General features: G+C 36.3%; 1 protein-coding gene across 2 annotated transcripts in view; it reads left to right on the forward strand.

The window, feature by feature from the left end:
• Window positions 1-10,032: 10,032 nt before the first annotated feature.
• The window catches only part of KLHL4 (kelch like family member 4), a 72,079-nt gene continuing 57,330 nt past the window's right edge, over window positions 10,033-24,781 (forward strand). Inside the window, exons 1-2 of one of the 2 annotated variants that reach the window (XM_075539154.1) lie at window positions 10,033-10,439; window positions 20,807-20,811. In XM_075539154.1, coding sequence (XP_075395269.1) covers window positions 10,033-10,439; window positions 20,807-20,811 — 412 coding nt within the window. The remainder of the gene's footprint in view (window positions 10,440-20,806; window positions 20,812-24,781) is intronic. The other variant, XM_075539153.1, reaches the window with a different exon arrangement.

Consider the following 24,781-nt stretch of genomic DNA (forward strand, 5'->3'; position numbering starts at 1 on the left):
CTTGGCCTAGTGTCAATTGACACTTTCTTTACCACTCTTTTTTTAAAGATAATTTTATTGGGGGCTCTTACAGCTCTTATAATAATCCATACATCAATTATATAAAGCATATTTATACATATGCTGCCATCATTATTTTCTAAACATTTACTTTCTATTTGAATCCTGGGTATCAGTTCCTCCTTGTTCCTTCCCTCCTTCCCTCACACCCTCGTGAACCCTTGATAAATTATAAATTATTATTTTCACATCTTATACCAACCACTGTCTACCTTCCTCCACAGATTATGGGTTTTTTGTCCCCCTCGTGTGTGTGTGTGTGTGTGTTTGTGTATGTCAATCATTGTGATCAGTCCCTCTTCCTCCCCTTCTTCCTACCCTCCTGGTATCTCTATTCCCATTTCTATTGCTGAGAGGTTTATCTGACGTGGAAACGTGTGTTGGGAGCTCTTAGCTATACCAGTGTAATGTTCCAGTTTAGCCCGCAGTGAAAGGCAGGGCTGGAGTCATGATAGTGGGAATGAGGAAGCCTCAAGAACCAGAGGAATATTGTATGTTTCCTTGGTGCTGTCCTGTGCTCTGGTTGACTCATGCCTTCCTTGTGACCCTTCTGTGAGTGGATGTCTCCTTGTCTATAGATGAGTTTGAGGTCTCTGCTCTGACCCCCCCTCGTTCTCAACAATATGTTTTTTTGTTTGTTTGTAGTTTTCTGATGTCTATTCCTGACACTATAGACACCTCATGAACACAGAGCCTGCTCTTCATCATTCTTGATACCGAGAAACAATCACCTCGGAGAGTAGGATGCGAATTTAAGTCTCTGCCCAATGTATAACCATTGGTAAATAGCACTTGAAAAGTATTTGCTTTTGTTTTCATCTAGTCGTTTTGACTAATGGGGACCCCATGAGTATGGAGTAGCAGCTGCCTAGGGTTTTCAAAGGCAGTGATCTTTGGAAACAGCTTGCCAGACTTGTATTTCAAGATGCATCGGGGTGGGTTCCAACTGCCAACCTTATCACGAGTAATTCAGCTCTTACCTGTTTGTGTTCACGGTGAACTCCTGGTGTTTAGAAACAGATATATTGAAATTAAGTGAAGTTTAGTATAAATTAGAAAGTGTATTTACAAATTAATCTATTTAAAATCATTTAACATCTATTATATAAACAAGTAACATTAAAACTTTGCATATGATTAATTTTTAAAATATAACCACACTAGCAGTAATGGTTCAGAGAACCAAAACTCTGAACTTGACTAGAAATCCTGCCCTAAGTACTTCTTTCCTTGCTGTTATTTGGGGAAATTTTTAAAAATTTCTGTAGAACTTAGTTTTTTTTATCTGTAATAAAAAAGACTCTAAAGTCTACATCAAGGTTTTTATGATAATTAAATTAGAAAATGTCTGCAATAATATTTTCCACAGTACTTAACAACTAATAGACACAATAGGGAAAATTAAAATATATTGATACTATACTTCCAGTTCATATATGCATTGGTTTATTCCAGACAAAATGGGTTAAGGATGTCTTCATAATTGATGGCTACAGCCAATTTTTCCCATTAATACACTTATCTAAGTCTCATTCCAAACTTAAAACTCACTGCCATTGAGTTGATGACAACTCATAGTGGCTCTATCAGACAGGGTAGACTCTCCCCATGAGCTTCTGACACTCATTCTTTACAGGAATATGAAGCTCCATCTTTTTCTCATGGAACAGCTGATGGGTTCGAACTGCTGACATTATGGTAAGCAGGCCAAAACGTAACCACTGTACCACCAGAGCCCAATAAAATAAATAGTGGCTTCTGAGGCATCTGCTAGGCAAGTTAAATCCAAGCAGACAAAGCAGCTCAGAAATGACAGTAAATGTTTCTGGTGCTCCAAAGGGGTAATCTTGATAGAGTTGTTTTAAAGGGCACAGGATGATCATGGAGATCAAATGCTCAAAATGATGTACTTGACTTGAACAGTTAAAACCTTATCATTTGATCTCCCTCCCCCCACTTTGATATATGTTGGGCTTGACCTGGTTTTCAACATTTTCTGTGGCTTTTTGTTTTTTCAAATTAGGGTTTATCTCTGATGCATTTTTTTCATTGTGGGTATGCCTCTTGGATTTTTGTTAATTGTTTTTCCGTTTTTTATTATATGAAACCCAGGATTGCTCAACCTATCAAGACTATGAGTAAAATAAGGGTATCTGGGGGTACAGTGGAGGTGCGGGGAAGGGCAGCAGATATTAAGGAGTTCAAGAAAACAAGAAATGACATTTCTCTGGTCACTGTTCATTCGTTGGTGTGGTCCTAGTGCTCATCTGGGAAAGTCCAGTAGATTGTCTGGTTCTCAGCAGTGTGAAACCACTAGTAGCTCTTTGGAAGAAAGGCTTTCAACTCTTGTAAAGATTTGCAGTTTTGGACCACACCCCCTCCCCAGACACAACCAAGGGCAGTAATACTCTATCCAATAGGATTGGTAGGAATTGAATAGACTTGATAGCCTTGAGTGACCCCTTACTCATTCTAGTGGGTGCCCCACCCAGAGCCTAGCATCTCCAATCACCATGCAACAGACAGATCCTTTATACAACATCAAAACCACATTATTATATCCCCTTTTCCTGAATCTATAACTTTACCAGAGAGTGTATCATTTCATTTTCTTGTTATAGGGTTGTTATGAGTTAGAATCATCTCTATACCAGTGAGTGGTTTTTTTGAGACTAGTTACTAGTTGTATATCCTGTGTATGATACAGATCTACTCATTGCTTCATCAAGCCATCTTTTTCTTCTGTGACTCCATCCTCTTTTGTGGAAGGAGCTAAATTACCTAAAAGATCATTCTCTGTGAGATTGACATTCATCTCACATTAAAATTTTAAGGAAACTACACTAGAAATATGTCATGTGCTTTTCCTTATCTTTTAATTTATATCATCATGTCAAAAATTTTGTCAACGTCATTAAGTAGAAATATTCTCATTCTTCAAGGCTTAATTAAAAAGTTCTATCTTACATTATTGCTTTTTATTTTATATTAATAGCTATTTTTAAGATTTTATGAGAATTTGTACATTCTGTCTTGTATTTTACCTTGTTTCCCACATCCTTTTGTAATGCACATCAGATTATAGCATCCTCAAGGTAGGGAGAGACTAAATGACAAATCATGGTTTGGTATAATAAATTTAATTTTATTTCTTGTCACATAGAAAAGTCCATATATTTTACTAATGATTAATAGGTATGTAATTTCTCCCATTAGACTTTTAATTATTATTTATATTTTTTTCAAAAACATTTTATTGGGAGCAAATACAGATGTCATATGGTTCCATAGTTCAAGCACATCAATCAGTATTGTACAATTGCTACCACAATCAGTTTCAAAACATTCTCTTCCTTCTTGAACTCCTTGACATCAGCTCCCTTTTACACCCCCCCAGGACATCCCCCCTCCCCTGACACACACATAGCAACTTGTACTCTACTGTTGTTTGTATAGGTTCATTAATCCTGGGTTTCCTATACTGAAAAATAGAAAAACATAATTTTTAAAAAGCAACTTTTTTAAAAATTAGGCCATCACTATGTAGATGAATACAATGGAATAGATATGATGGCAGGATGAAAGGTGCAATTCAATAGTGAGGATTGTCAAAGAAGGTTAGCAAGAAGGCTAATAACAGCATTCTATGTGAGGGATGCAGCACAGATAAAGAAAAGGAAACAAACTCGCAGTTTTTTTGAGTTTAGCAAAAAATGGTAAGGTTATTGTGTTAGGTGAGATAAAATACATTAGGGTCAGATTTGTATTTGTGTATTTTTGCTATGAAACTTTGTGATATTTACTTAAGATTAGCTCATTAGGGATGTGTAGTGAGAAGCACCATATTTACGAATGACGTATTAATCCTTTATGGTTGTTATTGTAGTGGAGTCCAGCTGATTTTTTATGTTGATCGTGTATCCTGCCACTTCCCTGACTCTATTAGTTCTACTCTACTTGTTTTAGTCCGGGTAGACTAGAGAACAAATTCATAGACACTCAAATAGGTGTATTAGAAAGAGTCTTATATAAAGAGTAATTGTACATTAAGAAAATATTCCACCCCAGTGTAGATCAAGCCCATAAATCCGGTATTAGCCCATTAGCCAGTCTATAAAGCCCTCTTCAGTCTCACGAAACACATGCAATGATGCCGAATGCAGGAAGATCACAGACTAATGGGTAGGAAGTCTTATGGATCCAGTGGCATTGTAAGCATCACAGCGCTGACAGGGGTCTCCACGTGACTCCTTCAGCAACCATGGTTCTGGCTTCATGAGGGTAGCTTCATGTGGCTTCTCGTCAGAAATGTCTTTCAGGTAGTATGCCAGTGTCCTCCCTCAGTGAGCTATTTATTTCCTTAGCGCCACCAAATGAGGTCATGAAGCTATGACCTGATTGACAGGCTAGACTCCACTCCTTTATTCTTAATCCTCAAATTGACAAAAGATTATGTAACTACCACACTACTCGTATTGGGTTGGCATGAGTCAAAATTGACTTGACAACTGGTGTTGTTTTGTTTGTATATTTGAAATACTGTAAGAGCTTCAAAGAGATTAGGAGCTAGATAGTTTGGGTTGTTGTTATTTTTAGGCTTGCTTTTCTTTGCCCCAGAGGAGCCCTGGCAGTATAGTTGAGCTGTAAACCACAAGGTTCACAGTTTGAAATCACCAGTCACTCCGCGGGAGAAAGAGGGGGCTTTCTACTCTTGCTACACCAATAAAGAGTTAGTCGTGGAAACCCATAGGGGCAGTTCTACCATGGCCAATAGGGTAATTATAAGTCACCATTGACTCTGCCAATGGGTTTATTTTGTTTTTTGGTTCTCCTTTCCCAAACTACAGCAGGCAAAATCTCTCAGCCTCTCTCTGAGTGATGCTGTTGCTTTAGGTTCTGATTGTTCAATGGTCGTGGGGAGTACATTGTTCTCAATTATTCTTATATTCCCTCTACTGGTATGGGCTTAAGAGTCCTGGTGTTGCAGTGAGTTAAGTATTCGTCTGCTAGCTGCAAAGTCAGCAATTAAACCTGCCAACCACTTGATGGGAATAATTTGAGGTGGTCTTAACAGATCACTATGAGTTGGAAATGACTTGATAACATTGGGTGTTATGGGATCTCTTTTTGGTATGGAATTACTACGTTATGAAGTAAGGCAAGGACTTTGGAACCCCAGCATTTTCTGTGGTACCATATATATGACAGTTTCTGTGAATGAAGTCTGAGTAGAAGAAGGGAACCTTCACTTCTCTAGTTATCCTGATTTTTGCCATAGCAAGTGATAAAGGAGAAATGTTGGTATCCTTTTCCTCTTGGGATGATAGTCCTTTGACAAGGAGCTGGAGGAAGAGGGATCCCTGTGTTCCTAGTTGTGTTAGTATGAATGAAATTTCTGTCTCACAGAGTTAGAAGGGGGAGTGGGTCTCTTAAAATACTTGACTCCTGCTGTTCTCATCAAATTTTAGATATTCTTGAGAGGTGTTTTGTTTGTTTGTTTGTTTTCACTTCATTTGTTGTTGATCCTTGGACCATTTTCAGAAACTTAATTTTATTTCAAGTAATTATCATCAATAGTATTATTCTAGTCATTCCTCAATTCATGGCTATACTTAGGCAATTTATGCTGTAATATAAAAAGGCCAAGATGAAAAGCTTCTGAAATACAAATAATTGGATGAAATTCATAAGCTTATTCAATAGTCATTCAAATTAAATGTCAAAACCTGTTTGAAACAATTTACTAAGCATTTACGTGGCAACAGAAGAAAATTTGTCTCATGTATTTACCTGTAAAATATATTACATTCTTATTTGAGAAACAAGGTATATAACAAATATAAAATGGTTAATAATAAACAATATATATGAAAAAGATCTCAATTTTATCAACAGAAACTGTATTCTGATTAATAATAGTGTCATTTAAATTTGTGATAAAAGTTACACTCAAAAAAATTGAGGGACTGTTCCTGAATATAGCCCATCTTAGATATTTGCAATTATTTATAACCCTAATTAATTATTCTATCCCTTAATTAACATAACTCTTTTAGACATTTGCATTAAATTCTCCAATAAGTTCTGTTAGAAATAAATCTTTTAAATTGTGTGCAATCCACTGTTTGCTAAAATATTTAACCATAGCAAATACCTCAACTAAGAATACAAGGTGAGTGTTCTTGAGATACAGTTTAGGAAATGCTCTTCAAGATAAAGTGCTTATTTTCAAATTACTCCTTATCTCAATTATCCGTGTCCCTAATTATAAATATTGGTATGTGTAGGCATTCACATTTGAAATAATAATTTCATGATGTCTTACAATTGACAGAAAGTCTGACATACTCATGTAATGCAATATGCAGAATGTGCTTACAAAAGCAGGTTGGAGCAGAAAATAGGAGAAGTTGCTATATTTTGGAGTACTTGGTATAATATACCAACCATCCAGAAGTTAAAAAGGGGATTAAGAAAAAGAAATGGCTCTCTGGGACGTGGTCGGATGGGGTAATTTTACTTAAATAAAGAAATGATAGGAAAAATAAATTCATTAAAGAGATGTCAGAGCAGAAATCAAGGGACTAACTTGGCCCACAATTAGTGGGGCTGTGGAGCATATTCCTTTTGAGCCTGACACTTAATATACATGAATTTGTTTAAGGAAATAGAATAAAACCTCTGGGCTAGTTGTAAAATCAAAAGACACTTGAGATTGCTCACTCTTCAGAATCTTTCCAACTTATAATATATGTACATAATTGTGTTATAAGCAAAAATGAGAGAGAAGTAACTGAATGTACAGTAATGAAATTAAAGATGATATACCCATGAAATCTGAACAATAGAACATACTTTTATTCACATACTTTGACAGATTGGCTATCAAAGTAGGTAAGATTGAACTCAATGTGTGTTCCAATGGTTCAGCATTGCATAAAGTGGACCATATACATTCCCTTTTTGTTTCTCTGCTTTCATTGAACAAATTATTTTATCTTGATAAGCCTGTTTACTCAAATCTTGATGGAAATAATAACCACATCATACAGTGTCATAATATCGGTAGACCAATTGAAGTGATTCAGCAAGTTGATGAAGCACTCACTCGTGTACGCTAAAAAATTTGGAAGACGCCTCCTTGGCAACTGACTGGAAGAGATCCATATTTGTGACCATTTCAAAGAAAGGTGACCCAACATAAAGTTTAAAGTGTTGAACAATATCATTGATATAGCATGCAAGTATAATTTTGCTGAAGATCATCTAACAAAAATTGCAGCAATACATTGACTAGGATATAGAAGGTGAGAAGAAGGAAAGGGACCACTTGGAGCTCTGAGGCTGGGGCAAATGGAGAACCAGCAAGATCCCTACCCATGGCAGGCTGAAGGATGTTGTAGGCAGTGGGTAGCACCAACAACCATAATCCAAATCCCTATGGGTTCTGCTCTGGTGGGAAAGATGTAGTGAGGAAGGGGACTCATTTTGATAGTCATAGCCTAAGAGATGGGGGGGTGAGTCAAGGGGGAAACACTGGCACCAAAGACAATGAATGATCCCCTACCCTCATATAAATCCCCAATTTTCTATAACCATTTGCCATTTGGAACCTAATCATATAGATAAGTGAATATTAGTATACTTCCTTTTCAGCACCTACCACATATTATTTATATCTCTATGACGCCATTTTGAAGAGGCCTGGTTGCATAGTGGTTATACATTGGGCTGCTAACTGCAAAGTCTGCAATTCAAAACCAGTAGTTGCTCCATTGGAGAAAGACAGGGCTTTCTACTCTTGAAAAGAATTACAGTCATGGAAACTCACAGGGACAGTTCTACCCAGTCTTACAGGGTCGCGATAAGCTGGCATCAACTTGATGGCAGTGAATTTGGTTTGGTATGACATTTTGGCATGACATTATTCATTTTGTCTTGCATTTACAATTTGCTTATTCTTCATTCAATATTGTCCTTTATATACAGTGGGGAATGGAAAGGTTTGAAATACGTATGCTGACTCCATTGGTTGTACTTGGAATATTGACAAGTTCGATAACAGAATGGAAATTCATGTTCAGTTGCTAATACTCATCAATATGCCTATGATGCTCAGAAGAAATAATTAAGATTTTCTTCAATTATTTACATGCTGAGTACAGTAAACACTTAGTTATTCTCCAAGGAGAGATTATAATAGATATTAACACTGAGTCTTAAGGAGCCTGTTAGAAAATACATTGGTTAGTTGGAAATGTGTATATTCTCTTTGTAGCTGAGTTAAACCACCTATATACCTATGTATTTATTGGCATCGGGATGAGGTGGCTGAGTGGTTAAGGCGATGGACTGCTATTTATTGGCTTCATAGTATAAGGGAAAAACTACAAACAGAAGAGAGGAATGTATTTATGCACTTTCAGGTACAATATTAATCAGAATTTAGAAAAAGATCCATTTCTAAGTAATTAAATTTTCTAATATTGTCTTAGAACCTATTATATCTATTTAACCTCTTTAAATTTTATATGAGAAGACGGAAATGCCAAGAGGTAAAGTCAGTCGTCCAAGTTCATTACTGATACATTAGTGATAGAGTTAGAACTAAAATTAAAATCGGCAATGTCATTCTTTCTAAGGACACACTGGTATAACTTTCTCCCATATCAACTGTTTGCATGACATGAGAGTTGGATAAAATGAAAACCTGATTTCAAAATGACATTGTTAAATAAATTTCGTGATACATGACTACCTGTTTCAAAATTATTTACTTCAGTACAGGATAGTAATTGTGATTCAGATTCCAAAGTGTTTTGCGGGCAGTTATTACTGAGTTGTGTGATGATTTGAAACTAATTCAAATTATGCTCCATTGCATCTTCTTCTCGGGATTTTGAAAAATAAACTAAACCTTTAACAATGCCTGTGGAAGTAATGGACATGATAAGGCAGTGTTTGTACAGGCATGGTGCCAGCATGGTCTCTTCAATTTTGATGTTTTGGTCACTAAGTGAAGACATCTCTAACCTAAACAGTTTAGAAAAATACCACTATTTTGTTTCAGATATAGACTTAGACTACAACATGGGTAACTCGTGCTTTATTATGTTCCTGAAATGGTTCAGGTTTTCAAGAAAATGTTTGAAGAGAGGCAGTCCGACTTTCAGGAGAGTTTGTAAATTTAATTTAAAACCTGCATAAAAGAATTGATAGCAAGCTGCTTTTTCTTAATGAACTACTTTCAATATTTCCATAAGAAAACTTAAACATGGAGTAAAATTCATTCCCCTGTCACACAATCTCCTAGGACTAAGTGGCACATTTTAATAAGTGGGATACTAGGGAAATGAAGCTGAGTGGGTGGGGGTGGTAGGGCTGTGGGCGTGTTTAGTGGGGAAATGCAGAAGGAAGTGAGTTTACAGCCTCTGCTGTTGCTCACTTGCCTGCGTTTTGTCTGAGCTTCTTTACTAAGTGGGAGAAACACAAGGCTTTCTACTTCTATAAAGAGTTACAATCTTGGAAACTCACAGGGGCTGTTTGACCCTGTCCTGTAGGGTTGCTATGAGTTGGACAGTACTCAGTGGCAGTGAGTATTGAAGTAATTAAATACTGAAGAAGCTGGCTTAGATGTTTGCAAGTTAATTTGGGAGGGCTGCTGCCTGCATATCTAGCAGCTTGAATGTGTTGTTGTAGCTGCTTTCCTGTGCTAAGCTGATTTACTTGTTTAAGGTCTGACCTCATCATCCTGTCAGAATGAGTTCCCACCTACACAGCTGCAAATGTGTGCTTCTGCTGGAGGCTCAAAGTATTCACAGTGAGCCACAGGCAGGGGTAGGGGGTAGAGAGTGAAAAAGCCTCCTCTGGGTAGGTGTGCTTTTGTTAGTTCTGCAGAAGAGGCTGAGCAGCGGAAAAGAAAGGCTCCATTTCCTTTCTTTGAGAGAAGGCTTTTGTCTTTCCCCTGCAACAATGTCAGTATCTGGGAAGAAAGAGTTTGATGTGAAACAGATCCTCAGGCTACGCTGGAGGTGGTTTAATCACCCTTCTCAAGGTTCACCTAGCACTGGAAGCTGCCTTCAGCAGGAAGGATATGGGCATAGAGGGACCCCAGTTCAGGGTCGCTTGAAGAACCACCCTTGGGACAGAAACGGGCTGAAGAAAAGCAATAGTCCTGTTCGCCACAGCATACCGGCACCAGTGCCCAGACCAGACCATCTTCAGAACTGGCACCAACAAAACCTAAGAGAGCATCTTCAAGCAAATGAAGATACTCCTAAAGCAGTTCGAGAGAAGAATTTGTTCAAAGAACCTTCTGTAAAATGCTCACGGGATTTGGAATTGATGACTGATAACAACATAAAAGATTCTACAGGGAGGTAGGAGTTTTCATTCCCATAAATGACAACCGCATCCTAGCTTAACTTATCCTCTAAAACTTTCCTTTAGTGTTTAAATAGAAAATGCTATGATAATCTCTGAATCTATATGTGAGCAGAATCTACAAGAACCCGTTTCCTTTAACTTTATAAGGGAAATTTAAGAATAGTATGTATGTTTTGATAGTTACATGGAACGTTGTGAGTTTCCATCTATGTAAAACAAAAAATTTTATTTAAGTTCTACAAGTTGCTTATTATAATTTGTAAGTATTGTAAGTATTCTATGTGGTATGGATGTTCAAATAGCTTTTGTGATTCTTAGTGCAAGTGGGATGAATAATATCTCTGTCTTTTTGTGAGTTAGAGGAACATTGACAAAATAAAATCTTTGACCGCTCGGCACATCGTTAGCAGTTCCTTAGTACATTGTTTATATCTTGCCACTTGATACATGCATTATCTTTATGTGAGAATTTGGAACAGCTTTTACTAGCATTTGAGATTTATTTCAAGTTGCATTACTTTTATAGCTAGTTTGCAGTTGTGAAGATATCCTGTTTAAATCAGATAATGAAATGCTACTTACAACTGTGAGTTCTTTAAATAGGAAATGGCATGTCAGCTATTAAAGTGGAACAAATAATTGTTCTTCACATATAGTTCATAAAACATGATTTTATATTTATTTTTATATCAACCAGTGTTTTTTATAAAGAAGAAAATTATATTCTGTTCTACAATATTGGCATATATATTTTACCCTAGTGGAACTTTATATATTTTTATTTTTCATTATAATAAATTGTTGTTTTCTAGTATTTTTTAGGCAAAAGTGATACGCTGCACAGTGAATAAAGAGTGGAAACAACATTACAAAATATTTTTATTTAGTTAAGTTACATAACAGGGCAATGAGAAGCAATGCTAATTTATTTGGAAAACTGGTATTTGGTATGATGTGTGTCTCTACCTACTTATAGACAAGAAAAATTGCATATATTTTTTCTTAATATAAGTTCCCTGAGTATATCAAGATTCCTGACAGTATATTATTCCTTAAATTTAAAACAATTTCAGTAAAAACTAAAGCTTTATAATAATATTATAGCACATAATATATTAACTTTGGAAAATGATATCTTTAAAGAAATTCAGTCTTCTTGTTAAAATGTAAGCATAGATTTAATAAGAAGACTTATTAAATTATGTTAAGTATCACATTCAATTCTTTATGGAATTGATGACCTAAGACATTAAAATGTGCATAAATTTCCCCCAAGTAAATGCTATGTAACTGTTGGGATTCCAATTTATGATTTGTACAGTTAAGATTTCAAAGTAATATAAAGTCCTTCTTTTTAGATTCAGCAAGTTTTCAAATGATCTATCTGCATCCTGAAAAAATGTTTGAAAAATTGATATAATTAATAAGACATTTGACTTGATTGTAGGGAAATTCAAATAACCCACTATTATCTACAGACGAAATTTTTTCATGATCTCTGAATTGATTTTCTAGAATGGATATACCTACAATAACTTAGTTACTAGAAGAACATGCTAGATAAAAAGTAAAGTGTCACAATGTGATATTTTAAAAAGATACATTTCTCTTTTGTTTTTCCTTTAGGCAGTTTTTATATTCTAATAAAGTGATCAGTTACATGTCCTATAGTTTCAATGATAAATTAATACTTTCTTAATTTAATATAGATATTCATAGAAATACCTTAGGTTGAAAAGAAATGAAAATATATTGATGTTCTTATAATGGATTATTAATTTTTGTATTAATTTAGAAATAGTCTAAAACTTCCATGCCATAGACCAGGAGAGTGAGAAAGACCTTTCTGACATCTTTTCTCTCTTATATCTCCTCTCTTTTTCAATAAGATCAGGAGGCACAAAGGGATGTTTCTTACCTGTGGGCAGCAACTTGAGAATCCTTTCAGTGAACTTAAAGGGTTAAAAAAACAAAAACTGGGGAATTATTGCATCACTACAATATGCACTGTGACATTCAGGGAAAAGTACAGTTCTTTAGGTCATTCGGCTTTGTACAAATAATACAGACAATGAATAGATAATGTACTACATTACTTATATGGAACAATTGCATTTAGTTTTAAAAGGGAATTTAAAGCCAGTATAAATTTATATTAATAAACTTGTTTGGGCATTTTAAAACCAAAATATATTTCTATTCAAGTCAATTATAAGTATGTTATGAATTTAGGAACAATGCTGTATCAATAGTCCACACTAAGAGTATGCATGTAAAAGTATGCTCATTGTTCGACCTGAACTCAGTTGTCATTCATTTTGTGTCTCCGTTGCTTGCTAACTCTGTATCTTTGCTTCTCAACACCTATCCTGCTAGATTCTTTTTCCCTATTATTTCATCCATAACATTGTAACAAATATTTTATCTGTTATCATGCTTCTTAAATAACAGAATATTTAGTTATGAATAACATATATATTAATACACAGACTGATATATATAACATTTCACTTACTCTAAAATAAATGGTTTTATAAGTACACAAGTGAATATCAAAGTGTTAACATTATGCTAAAATGAATTATTTAAAAGTATGCAGTTTTGCCCTCATTTTGTTTTTTCATATTGACTAAAGGCCACATGGCATGTATATGGGTCCAGATCCAGATAATAACCCAATACAAAATCAAAGCTTCATAGAGCTACTTAGTTATAAAATAATAGCTTTAATATGAATAATGCACTCATACTATCAGTGTCAGTGTTTTTGTATGTATATATATTTTTTCACCCTGATGCAGTGTTATTAGATGACACTGCAATTCCCTTCCATTTTAGTCCTTCTAGTTTTCTAGATTTATCTAGAAAAAAAGTAACAATCATGTGTACATTGTGATATTATAAAGGGTGATTGGAAGAGTAAGACTTAAAACCATCCCATAAATATTGAGTTCTCATTATATAAAAGTACTTTTCTAAGTGCTAGAGATAGAACAGGATCAAAACAGAGAACCTGTTTTTATGGAGCATGAATCCTAAAGGAGGGAAGAGAGGCAATATAGATAAACACAAAGCATAATATCTGAATTATGATAATTAGTACAAAAAATAGTAAAAACGAGGGTACTCTTTTTTATTGAAAGTCCATGCTCATGAATTAGCCTTCAGGCAGAGATAGAGATAAAGTAAAGGGGCAACCATAAGAATGTATAGGTCTAGATTTTGAACTAAGTGAAAAGTTACTCTTGGTGTGTCGGAAGGAAATCTTTAATCCACCATCAGCCTTTTTCTACAAAAATCAGTGACACACATTACTACTTGTGTAGTCCTGTGATGAGTGGCAAACATCCTTTAACTTAACTGGTGAACTAAAAAATATGTCCTGACTTTTTGATTACCCTGTTAGTTTCACATTTGTGGCCTGTGGTCACAAAGGTGACTTCCCAGCCATCCTGAAACCATGATGGTATTTTCTCCTGTAGAGTTCTGTCTATTCAACCATCAGACTATACTTGTCATGTACAGGGGCCTGTGCCCTTTGTGAATACAGAAACATGATGTTTCATTTACTTAGGGAACTATTTGCTTAGGACCAAATATATGCTTAAGGGAAATCCTGCATCTAGAACAGTGAACCTTTTGGCAATATTCTTTCTCATAAAGTGGGAAGTGAACCATGTGTGTATTTGCAGGAAAAGTTTCCCAGGCAGAGAGAACAGTGATCCATAAATCCCTAAAACGGCAGTGCACAAAGAAGCCAGGCCAACAATTGCAGAGTCCTCATAGAAGAGAGTGGTAGGAGATGACTTTGGAGATGTAATGATAATTTTAAATCACATTAATATAATTGATTTTTCTAAACCTAATTTTTGCCAATCACTTTGCATATATTTTTCCAAGGCCTCAAGGAAAATCGTTGAATATACTTTCTTTTTTGCTTAACACTTTATTGTTTTTAATTGTTTTGAGACCTATTATTATGATATCCAAATAGCATATAATTTGATAGTTCAATCATATCAATAAGTGTAGTACAGTCAATACCACAGTCAACGTTAGAACATTTTCTTTTTACTTCTACTCCTTGTTTGTTATTGGCTCCCCATTTCCCCCCAACCTCTCCTACTGTGCCGTTGAGGAACAATTAATCCAGTTACTGTCTCTATAGATTCACCCATCCTGGATTTCATATATAAAAACAAGCTAAAATACAAAACTAAGAGTCAGAAAATCTAACAATGCGAAAATAAACAGAGAAAAACCCCAGTTGGAAAGAAAACAGAAAATATTCAAAGCTAGACAATTTTAAAGTGGGAGATCAAATGATAAAGTGTTCGGTATTAACCTAGTTATGCTTTTCATGATAGCAAGACTGTCCACATTGCTGGTCTGAGTTCAGAGGGGTGAATATGCTTTCATTTCTCTAATTGCTACACATTTTGTTGGATGACTTTTGCGATTATGGTTGCATTACCTTTTTATAGGCCAAAAATAATGTTTTCGTGGGATAGAACTACTTACACTTATTTATCAGTAGAGGCTTTTACTTCAAATGTTGGTTATTGAGGATAAAGGAATAAACTGCATTTTATTTTTGATTTGAGCGTGTGTGTGTGTGTGTGTGTGTTAGAAACACTTAGGTCTAAATTCATTTGTGTAGAGTTTTAAATGTACCTTAGAAAGAATGCATGTTATTAAATTGTTTTACTAAATTTGGAATGTACCAATGAGTAATTTAAACTGTACTGTATTTAATCCTAGCCTCAAATCCGCTTACTAATAGTCTTATTCCTTAGAGGGAGGTACTATAGTCCTCGTGTCTCCTTCTTGAAAGTGTTATTTCATATTTATTAAATATTAATAAATTTAACATTTAAAAACTTGAGAGTTCTGTCTCTTTAGGGAACTGATGATACTGGGGGGTCATATCCCTTTAAAGATCATGGTTAGGTAGGTGCCTATCATCATTCTTTTTGGTATATGAAAAACAGGAATTAGTTCCTTCCTGCATCTGGAAATAGCGAGAACTCAAATTGGATCATAATATTTAGTATGTGACTTCAACAATCAATAATTTCCTAATGATCAGTTGTTGCTTTGATTAATAACATTTTCTGCTTTGAGACATACTTAAGACACTTGAATGGTATACAAGAATAACAGCCAACATAGGTAAATACTATTATATGCAGTCCGGTTTCATCAATAATATGAACCATGAATCTACAAATGAATAGGTAGGCAAGATGAACAAATAGGAATAGGTAAAAGGTATTACATTCATGACCATTAAAATATTTAGCAGATGGTATTTTTACAAGCTTATTTCTATGTGTTGTAAATGCAACCATGCTTATAATAGAGCAAATGAGTCAAAGGCATGTAAATTTCTTGGCCATAATCAGATACTGTAAAGAAATTAGTCACTGGGGCTGATGGCATGGGACCACTGTCGTGAGCAACATCAAATACCAAACGGAAAGTGTCATACATCTGCTTTTAGTAAACAGCAATTGAGATCTTGAAAGTTTGTGAGTAGCCATCTAGGGTACAACTATTGGTCTTTGTCCATCTGGAGTAAGGAAGAATGAATAAAATCAAAGACTCGAGGACTAATTGACCATGGAAACCTCAGTCTCCATGACCCTGAGGCCAGAAAAACAGATAGTGTCTGCCTACCATGCCTACCCATCTAAAAGGGAGACAAATGTGGAACAAAACTCAATTATAGAAATCACGAGGTTTATTGGTCTGAGAGAGGCAGATATAACCCCCAACACCATGATCATTGGTCACTTATCAGGTCTGTAACTGAACCCGGCCTGCTGGCTCAACTTTAAATCCAACAATGGACAGGCTTTTCGGGTAAAGTAGCAACAGAAAGAAGGCCAAGGAAGAATCTATGTGTTTGGATTATGATGCTGGTGAAGAATCTTGAAATTATCATGCACTACCAAATGAACAACAGATCTACCTTGAAATAAATATGGTTGGAATGCTCCTTCGCCATGTCTGAGGAGGCTGCAGTTTATGTCCTTTGGATATGCTCTCAGGATAGACAGACCAGTATCTGAAGAAGGAAAGACATCATGTTTGGTAAAGTAGAAGGGAGATCTTCAATGAGACTGACGGACGCAGTGACTGCAACAATAGACTCCAACATAGCAATCGTGAGGATGGCACAGGACCTGGAATGTTTTGTTCTGTTGTACAGTTACCATGAGGCAGAACTGACTTAATGGTGCATAATAACAGTAGTATCCTTTAGTACAAGGCCGTCAGTCATAGCTTACCATATACATATATGCCTAGAAGAAAAACTAGATAACAAGACTCTTGTTAATGCAAACTTATGTGCCAACCATGAAGAAATTGAGGGTTTTTTACCAACTTATGTGGAATGAATGCTGCAACAATGGGCCCAAACTAATGCAGCTGTTTCATTCTGTTGCTTGTAGGGTTGCTATGAGTCAGAACCAGTTTGAGGGTACCAGAAAAAATAATATACAGTCTGAAATTGATCAAACATGATACCAAGATGCTTTGATTATTACTGGTGATTTGGATGCAAAAGTTGGAAACCAAAAAGTATAGGATGGCATGGGAGAATGCATGATAGACTTATTTAAGACCAGTGCATTACTTATTTTAAATATCCCTTTAACATCATAAATGACAACTATATGTGAACCCTGCTGTATAGGAAACCAACTAAATCTATGGAAAGAATCAGTGGAGACAGGTTTTCTAAAGAACTGTACAGGTGATAAAAGTGAAGACTCAACATTTGGAGTGATCACTGCTAATTAATTACATGTTGTGAGTAGAAACAAATATTTTTGACTCCTGAACTCACGCACAACTCTCTCAGCATACTTCTGGTATGTGTGTACAATCAGCATTATGGCTGATGTTAGAAAGTACTTAAGTTAGGCTGGTCACAGAATACTATAGAATAATATATTTCAAATTGTGATACTTTAAATTAGATTACTACCCCATAGGAGATATAAATTGGTAAATTTCACAAATTGTCATGCTCATTTTACCATTTGCTTAAAATATCCAATATAGTCCAATAAATTCAAGTGCAGACTTGGTGTTCTATGATTGTCTGCCATCACATAGTCAGTTTTCTCCACTCTCAGTAGTCCAAGAGCAAGGTAAGAAGGATTGCCAGTTGGGTGATAAGCTTTCCCTCCTTCACATCTCCACCGTAACAGGATGTGTAACCCAGAAATAAATGGGTTTATATGTATGTTGTTATTAGCATCTTTAATTAAATAAATTTCACAACCATATTCAAGAGATGAGATTATTCTTATACTAACGGTAACTTCCCAAGCTAATTCACAATTTCCCTTAAACAGTTTAGGCCCCATTCTCTTCTTGTGATGACATGTAAAACGTCTTATACAACATTAAATCCATCCTAGAATATTCTTGTCTTCAAGACAAATTTGAGAATTGTTATTAAATTCCTTAAATCCCCTTTCTTATTATCTGAATAATTTAATCTTCTGTTGAAAGTCAAACACTAATACCCATTGCTTGTGGATTCTAACATAATGGTGACCCTAAAAATAGAGCTGTGCTTTTTTGGCCCTTTGTTGGTTAATTTTTAAGAAGTTGATTATTACCGGGCTTTTCTTCTGAGATGCTTGTGGTAGTTTTGTGTCAATTGTCTGGGTCAGGATAATCAGTGGCTTCTGTAACCTAACCTAATATAATCCATTTCATTATGGGATCTGCTGTGAGTAGCCAGGGGGAATGCAAACCATGGTAGACGTGTAGTGAAATCCACTTTCTCAGATCACAGCCCTGATGAAGTTTCCTTGAGGTCTGGCCTAATTTCTATATAAAGAGGTGTTGTGGGGAGCTTGTTTGCTCCCCGCTAGATCGGGCTTATGCTTTTGGTTCAGCAACCTTTGATTCTTTGAACTTGAGACAGTGGCCTACCATATTCATCTTTTCTGATGACTTTGAGTTTATTGATTTCTGCAGTCACAAGCCTCACCTGTGCATCTTTGATTCATTGGCCTATGTTACCTTGTTCATCAGCCTCCAGAGCATTCTTTCATTACACACACACACACACACACACACACACACACACACACACACACACACACGTACACATACATCACTGATTTTCCTTCTCAAGGAAACCAGGCCTACCACAGTGCCTCTGAAAGGATTCAGATTTTCAGCCTTTCTGTTAACAACCAAGCATGTTTAACAAATTGTATGATGAAGAGTCTCACTATAATGGTAAGGGCTTGTCTATCACAGATGTGTACTATCTCTTGAAAGTGACTTGCAAAAGTAAATAAATACAAATTGTGGCTTCTACTCAAAGTTTCAGGTAATTAAGAAAGGAAAATATTTCCAAAACCATGCAAGTCATTGAAGCCATCTAATACTGCATCTAGTCAATCCCAAATAAAAGGCATTATAACTAGTGTAATGTAAATTTTTTTATCATTCTACCTTAGCATAGAAGTGCCAGGTATATGATAATTCTTGCCACTATACTAAAATGAATACATGAATCTTTTTTAAAGACTGTGAAGTCTTAACGGGACATACATACATGCTGTATAAAATTATTTCAACACTGAGGCAAACCACTAAAAGTGTGCAGCAGAGCAACCGTGGGAGCAGAGCAGGGAGCCCCTGATGGAGTATAAAGGACAGACTCTGGGGCCAAAGTATGGTACCCCATTGGACCTGAGTGAAGGACATGCCTAGAGATCGAAACTCAGACCTTCATCTATTTATAGGTTTTTCTTTCTTTCTAAAATTTTTTTCTATTAATTAATTTATTCTTCTATGGGTAATTGGTTTCCTTTTTTGTTGTCATCCCTGTGTTCTCACCCATTGCCTATCTTGCTATGGTTTGATTTTTGGTGCATATTATTATCTCTACAGATCTATCCAGATAAGATAGACTGGATGAATAGTCTGAAGGAGAAAACAGTGGGAACAATGGTTCCGGGGGGCATGGGAGAGGGGGAAGAGTTGATAAGGAGGTGGTGCTGATCAACCCAGGGACAGAGGAGCAGCAAGTGATCCAAAATCAGTGGCAAGGAGGGTGTGAGAGGCCTGGTAGGGATTTAGCAAGGGCAAGGTAACCGAGAGAAATTGCTGAAACCCAAATGAAGGCCGAGCGTGATAGTGGGACAAGAGGGAAATGTAAGGAAATAGAGGAAAGAACTAGGTTACAAAGTATTTACAGGGGTCTAAAGACTGGAGTATACATATGTAAATATATTTATACAAGAGTGTGGGGAAACAGATCTATGTGCATATATTTATAGGTTTAGTATTAAGGCAGTGGATGGATATTGGGCCTCCACTCAAGCACTTACTCAATGCAAGAACCCGTTGTTCTATTAAATTGGCATTCCAGAATGTACACTTTCCCGACACGATTGCTGAAGAAAAATGGGTGCATAAGCAATTGTGCTGAAGAAAGCTAATGGTGCCTGGCTATCAAAAGATATAGCGCCTGGAGTCTTAAAGGCTTGAAGATAAACAAGCGGCATCTAGCTAAGAAGCATCAAAGCCCAAATGGAAGAAGCACACCGGCCTGTCTGACCACAAGGTGTAGAAGGGACCAGTTATCAGACATCAAAGAACTAAAAATCATATCAGTGGGTGCCTACCTTCCGGATATGATCAATGAAGACAAACGTGTACATAAGCAAATGTGGTAAAGAAAGCTGATGATGGTTCCCAGCTATCAAAATATATAGCGGCTGGCTTCTTGGAAGCTTGAAGATAAACAAGTGGCCATCTAGTTCAGAAGCAACAAAGCCTACATGGAAGAAGCATACCAGTCTTTGTGACTATGAGCTGTCGAAGGGACCAGTTATCAAGCATCAAGGAACAAAATATCCTATCATTGTAAATGTGTGAGTGCAGAGTGGGGACTCAAAGCCCATCAGTAATGAGTGAGTGCAGAGTGGATTCTCAAAGCCCATTGGCAGCCCCATTGACACCCCCTTACTAAAGGGCTGTGGGGAGGAGATGAACCAATCAAGGTGCAGGGTAGCAATGATGAAATATTTAACTTTCCTCTAGTTCTTAAATACGTTCTCCCCTCCGCCCCCACTATCATGATCCCAATTCTAACTTACAAATCTGGCTAGACCAGAGGAGGTACATTGGCAGAGATAGCAACTGGAAACACAGGGAATCCAGGACAGATGACTCCTCCGGGACCAGTGGTGAGAGTGGCGATGCCTGGAGGTTGGAGGGAACATGGGGTTGAAAGGGGGAACTGATTACAAAAATCTGCATATAGGCACCTCCCTGGGGGATGGACAGCAGAGAAGAGGGCAGGGGGAGACGTCAGACAGTGTAACATATGACAAAATAATAACACTTTATGAATTATGAAGGGTTTGTGAGGTAGGTGGAGCAGGGAAGGAGGGGGAACTTGAACAGCTGATATTAAGGGCTCACGTGGAAGGCAGATGTTTTGAGAATGATGATGGCAACAAATGTACATATATGCTTGACACAATGGATGTATGTTTGGATAGTGATAAGAATTGTACGAGCCCCCCCAAAATGATTTTAAAATATTATTTCATAATACAAATGCATAAAATATAGTAATTCTCCTGCTGAGATTATTTGATGACAGAACTGCATAGAGAGTCAGGAGGTCCAATGATGTTGTGCTAAGCAGTTCTAAACCACCAGCCATTCCTCAGGAGAAAGACAGGGCTTTCTATTCCTGTAAAAAGTTACAGTCTTGACAACTCTCCGAGGCAGTTCTACCTTGTCCTATAGAATCACTATGAGTTGGAGTGCATGAAGTGCCAATCAGTGCAAGTTAGATATTTATAAAACTGAATTTCCAAGTATGCGAAAATATGAGAACTTAAATAAATAGCTCTCTTTGTTTCTTTTAAATTAATTTATGGTTAATAAAGTTATAGAAACAGCAGAGTTGCTTTTGTTTTGATTAGTCATAATTGCTCAGTTTTGACAGTACATCTAGTAATTACTTGTAAATTAATAGACTGCTAAGGAATTTGTTATTAAACAATTTCATTTCTCATGTTTAAAAGGCTTGCCTTTTTATATAAAAGATATGCAACCATAATTAATTACATTTCAGACTAAAGCAAAGCATTAATGAAATGGATTATTAGGAGTTCTGATTTTGGTATTCTGAGTTTAGAATACTAAGAGTTTACTTTTAATCTCCTCATTCTATGTACTTGTTTTATGAGGCATTTTATTTAATCACTCACCTTTGCTCTGGCTATATTATATTTCCCTGAAGGCACACTTCAATTTCTGAGTGTAACCAGAAAAAATAAAATACAAAGAATTCATTATTTCTAAACATAATATCTTTCTTCCTCCTCTCTGTATCCATCATCTTCAACAAAAGTATGGCTCCTCAAGTATGAGAATACTGCTCACATCACTTAAAAAGAAACTTACAATCAAAGGTTACATCTATGATGCTGGAGAATAATCAAGTGAATTTATTTACAAAAGAGTAAACTAAGGATGCTATCATATTATCTTGGAGCTTTTGTTATAGTTCAGGGGTGGATAATCTTTTTTCTGTCAAGAGCCATTTAGATATCTATAACATCCATTGTGGGCCTACTGATCAAATCATTTAATTTACTCAACTCTCATGTGATGGCTGGAATTAGTTCTCTTTGGTTAGGCATGTGCTATTGATGATATTGAGGATGTTGGAGGCCTTCTATGGCCTGTGGGCTGGATGTACCCTACTTCTATTTTATTTTTATTTTATTTTAAAATTTTAATACAATTAACGTATCATACAATTCAGTTGCTTAAACATATTGAAACATATTAAAAGAGTTGTGTAATCATCACCAAAATCAATTTAGAACAATTTTTTACATTTTTGTATTCATTATTATTAGCTACTCAAGACCCTGTAATAACCCTAAGAAACTGTTATTTTAGCTACTGTCATAGTGTCCTCTAACTGGGATTTCATAGAATGGACATACCATAAAACAAAAAACATAACCACCACCCCAACTATAATAACAGAACAGAGACAAACATGATTCAAAAAGAAAGCCAAAAATAATAAAAACTAGAACAAATTTTAAATGTGTCCAAAAGGACAAAAAATGATAAAGTATAAATTTTAACCTAACTACATCTGCATTAATTCACTTTGTCTGATAATAACTATTTATATCACTGGTCAGTTTTCAGAGGAAATTCATCAGAGACTTAATCCATGGGGGGCCCTGCAAATGAAATTTGGACTTTCACAGTTATCCATAACCTTCTGCAAACCGGGTGCTCTGAGTTTAAGCTCTGATACCTTCCTCTGGTCTTGGGTTTTATTATTTATAAATTTTGGATCACATAGGCAGGTGCGCTTCTTCCATGCTGACTTGGCTGATACTTCACTTAGGTGGTTGCTTGTTTTAAGAAACGCCTTTAGACCTCAGACAATACTCATTCTGGTAGTCAAGCACCACCTGACCTTTTCAGCACACTTTGCTACAACACTCATAACTTCACTAATCTCTTTTTGAGGGCACGAAGGGAGGAGGACTACACATAAGAATTGTTCTTAGATAAGTGTATGTTCAAAATCCATTCAGCTATCTATGGTTTGTATATGCCCTTGATCTCCTTTAGAGACAACATTAGCATTTTACTGGGGAACACTATAAATCATCCCCATGGGGCATATGTCAATACTATTGTTTATATAGTTAATTTAGTCAGTGATAAGGAATTTAAATACTGTTGAGAAAAGGAAAGTACCGGTATACATGTATAGAACGGCATTTTAGACTAAATACATGGGTTGTTGACTTATATAGATTAAAAACTTAAAGTAACCAGATACAATTTATATTACACAAGCAATGAGGGTTGGAGATAGGGCAAAACTTTCAATAATGCTCATTTACAAAGGCATCACTACTCTCTGGACTAAAACACAAAATTGTTAAAATAAAAAAAATAATAAAGTAAGTGTGAAAATAGAAAAAACAATGTAGTGTTTAGCTACCACTTGTTGGGCATCTTCAAAGCAAGAGGTTTGAACCAAAATCTAATGACTTTTAAATCTGTAACCTTGGGGTAGTAGCCATCTACTTCCTACAGAAGGGCATTTCAGCCTTGAAGCCAAAGGAGCATTTCAGGTCCTTTACTCTACTACAGGTGTGTGTAAGGTGAAGTCAGTCCAGTTCGGTTAATAGGGTTTTCAAATTGGAGCCTTCTGGTGAGGTCTATGAAGAATGTTGTGACCTGTTAGAATAAAGCCTAACAACAAAGTTGTATATTGCACTGGATTGAAATTAGGTCAAAGAGTGCCCAATTAGGAATATAATACTAGGTGTATTCTGTAATTGGGTTTCTATATAAGCATTGTTAAGCTGGTTTCCCATTGGCCGGCTGCACACCTGATTTATAGTGAAGGTCAAGCTTTAAAGTAACATGCCCTTTCCTCAAGGTCCAGGAGCCCCAGTGGTGAAGTGATTACGCATTGGGCTGGGATCCACATGGTCAGCAGTTTGAAACCACCAGCAACTATACGGGAGAAAGACTAGGATTTCTCCTCCCTTAAAGTTACAGTCTCAGAAACGCACAGGGGATCGATATGAGTTGACATTGATTTGATGGCAGTGAGTCTGTTTTAGTTTTGTTTATTCTCAAGGGAAGAGCCCTGGTGGTATAGTAATTACAAGTTAGGCTGCTAACCACAAGGTCAGCAATTCCAAACCGCCAGCTACTCCTCAGAAGAAAGATGGGATTGTCTACTCCAGCAGAGTTACAATCTCAGAAACTTACAGGAATGGTTCTGCCCTGTCCTGTAGGGTTAATATGAGCCAGCATCGACTCAATGACAGTTCATTCGGTTGGGTTTGGTTTCTCAAGGTATGATTAAGTAATAGAGGTATGATTACTGATGGAATGCTTAAATAAAAATTAACTCTTAATGATCAATATCTAAAAATAACAAAAACGCACTGCCATCAGGTTGCTTCTGATCATAGTGGCCCTATAAAACCGAGTGCAACTACCCCATTGGGGTTCCAAGTCTGTAGGGCTTCACAAGAGCAGACAGCCATCATCTTCCTCCTAAGGAGTTTCTGGTGGCTTTTCACTGTTGGCCTTGTGGTTAGCAGCTCCATACAAAACCACAAAAACAGCCCTCCTACCCTCCCCCCCAAAAAAGATAAAAATCAGGTAGCCAAATTCACAGCACTCAAGTTAATTAGGACTGACAGTGACCTGCCTCTTTTGGGTTTCTAAGGCTGTGAATCATCATTGGAACAGAAAGACTCACCTTTCTTCC

Source organism: Tenrec ecaudatus, chromosome X, assembly GCF_050624435.1.
Source record: "Tenrec ecaudatus isolate mTenEca1 chromosome X, mTenEca1.hap1, whole genome shotgun sequence".
NCBI lineage: Eukaryota > Metazoa > Chordata > Mammalia > Afrosoricida > Tenrecidae > Tenrec > Tenrec ecaudatus.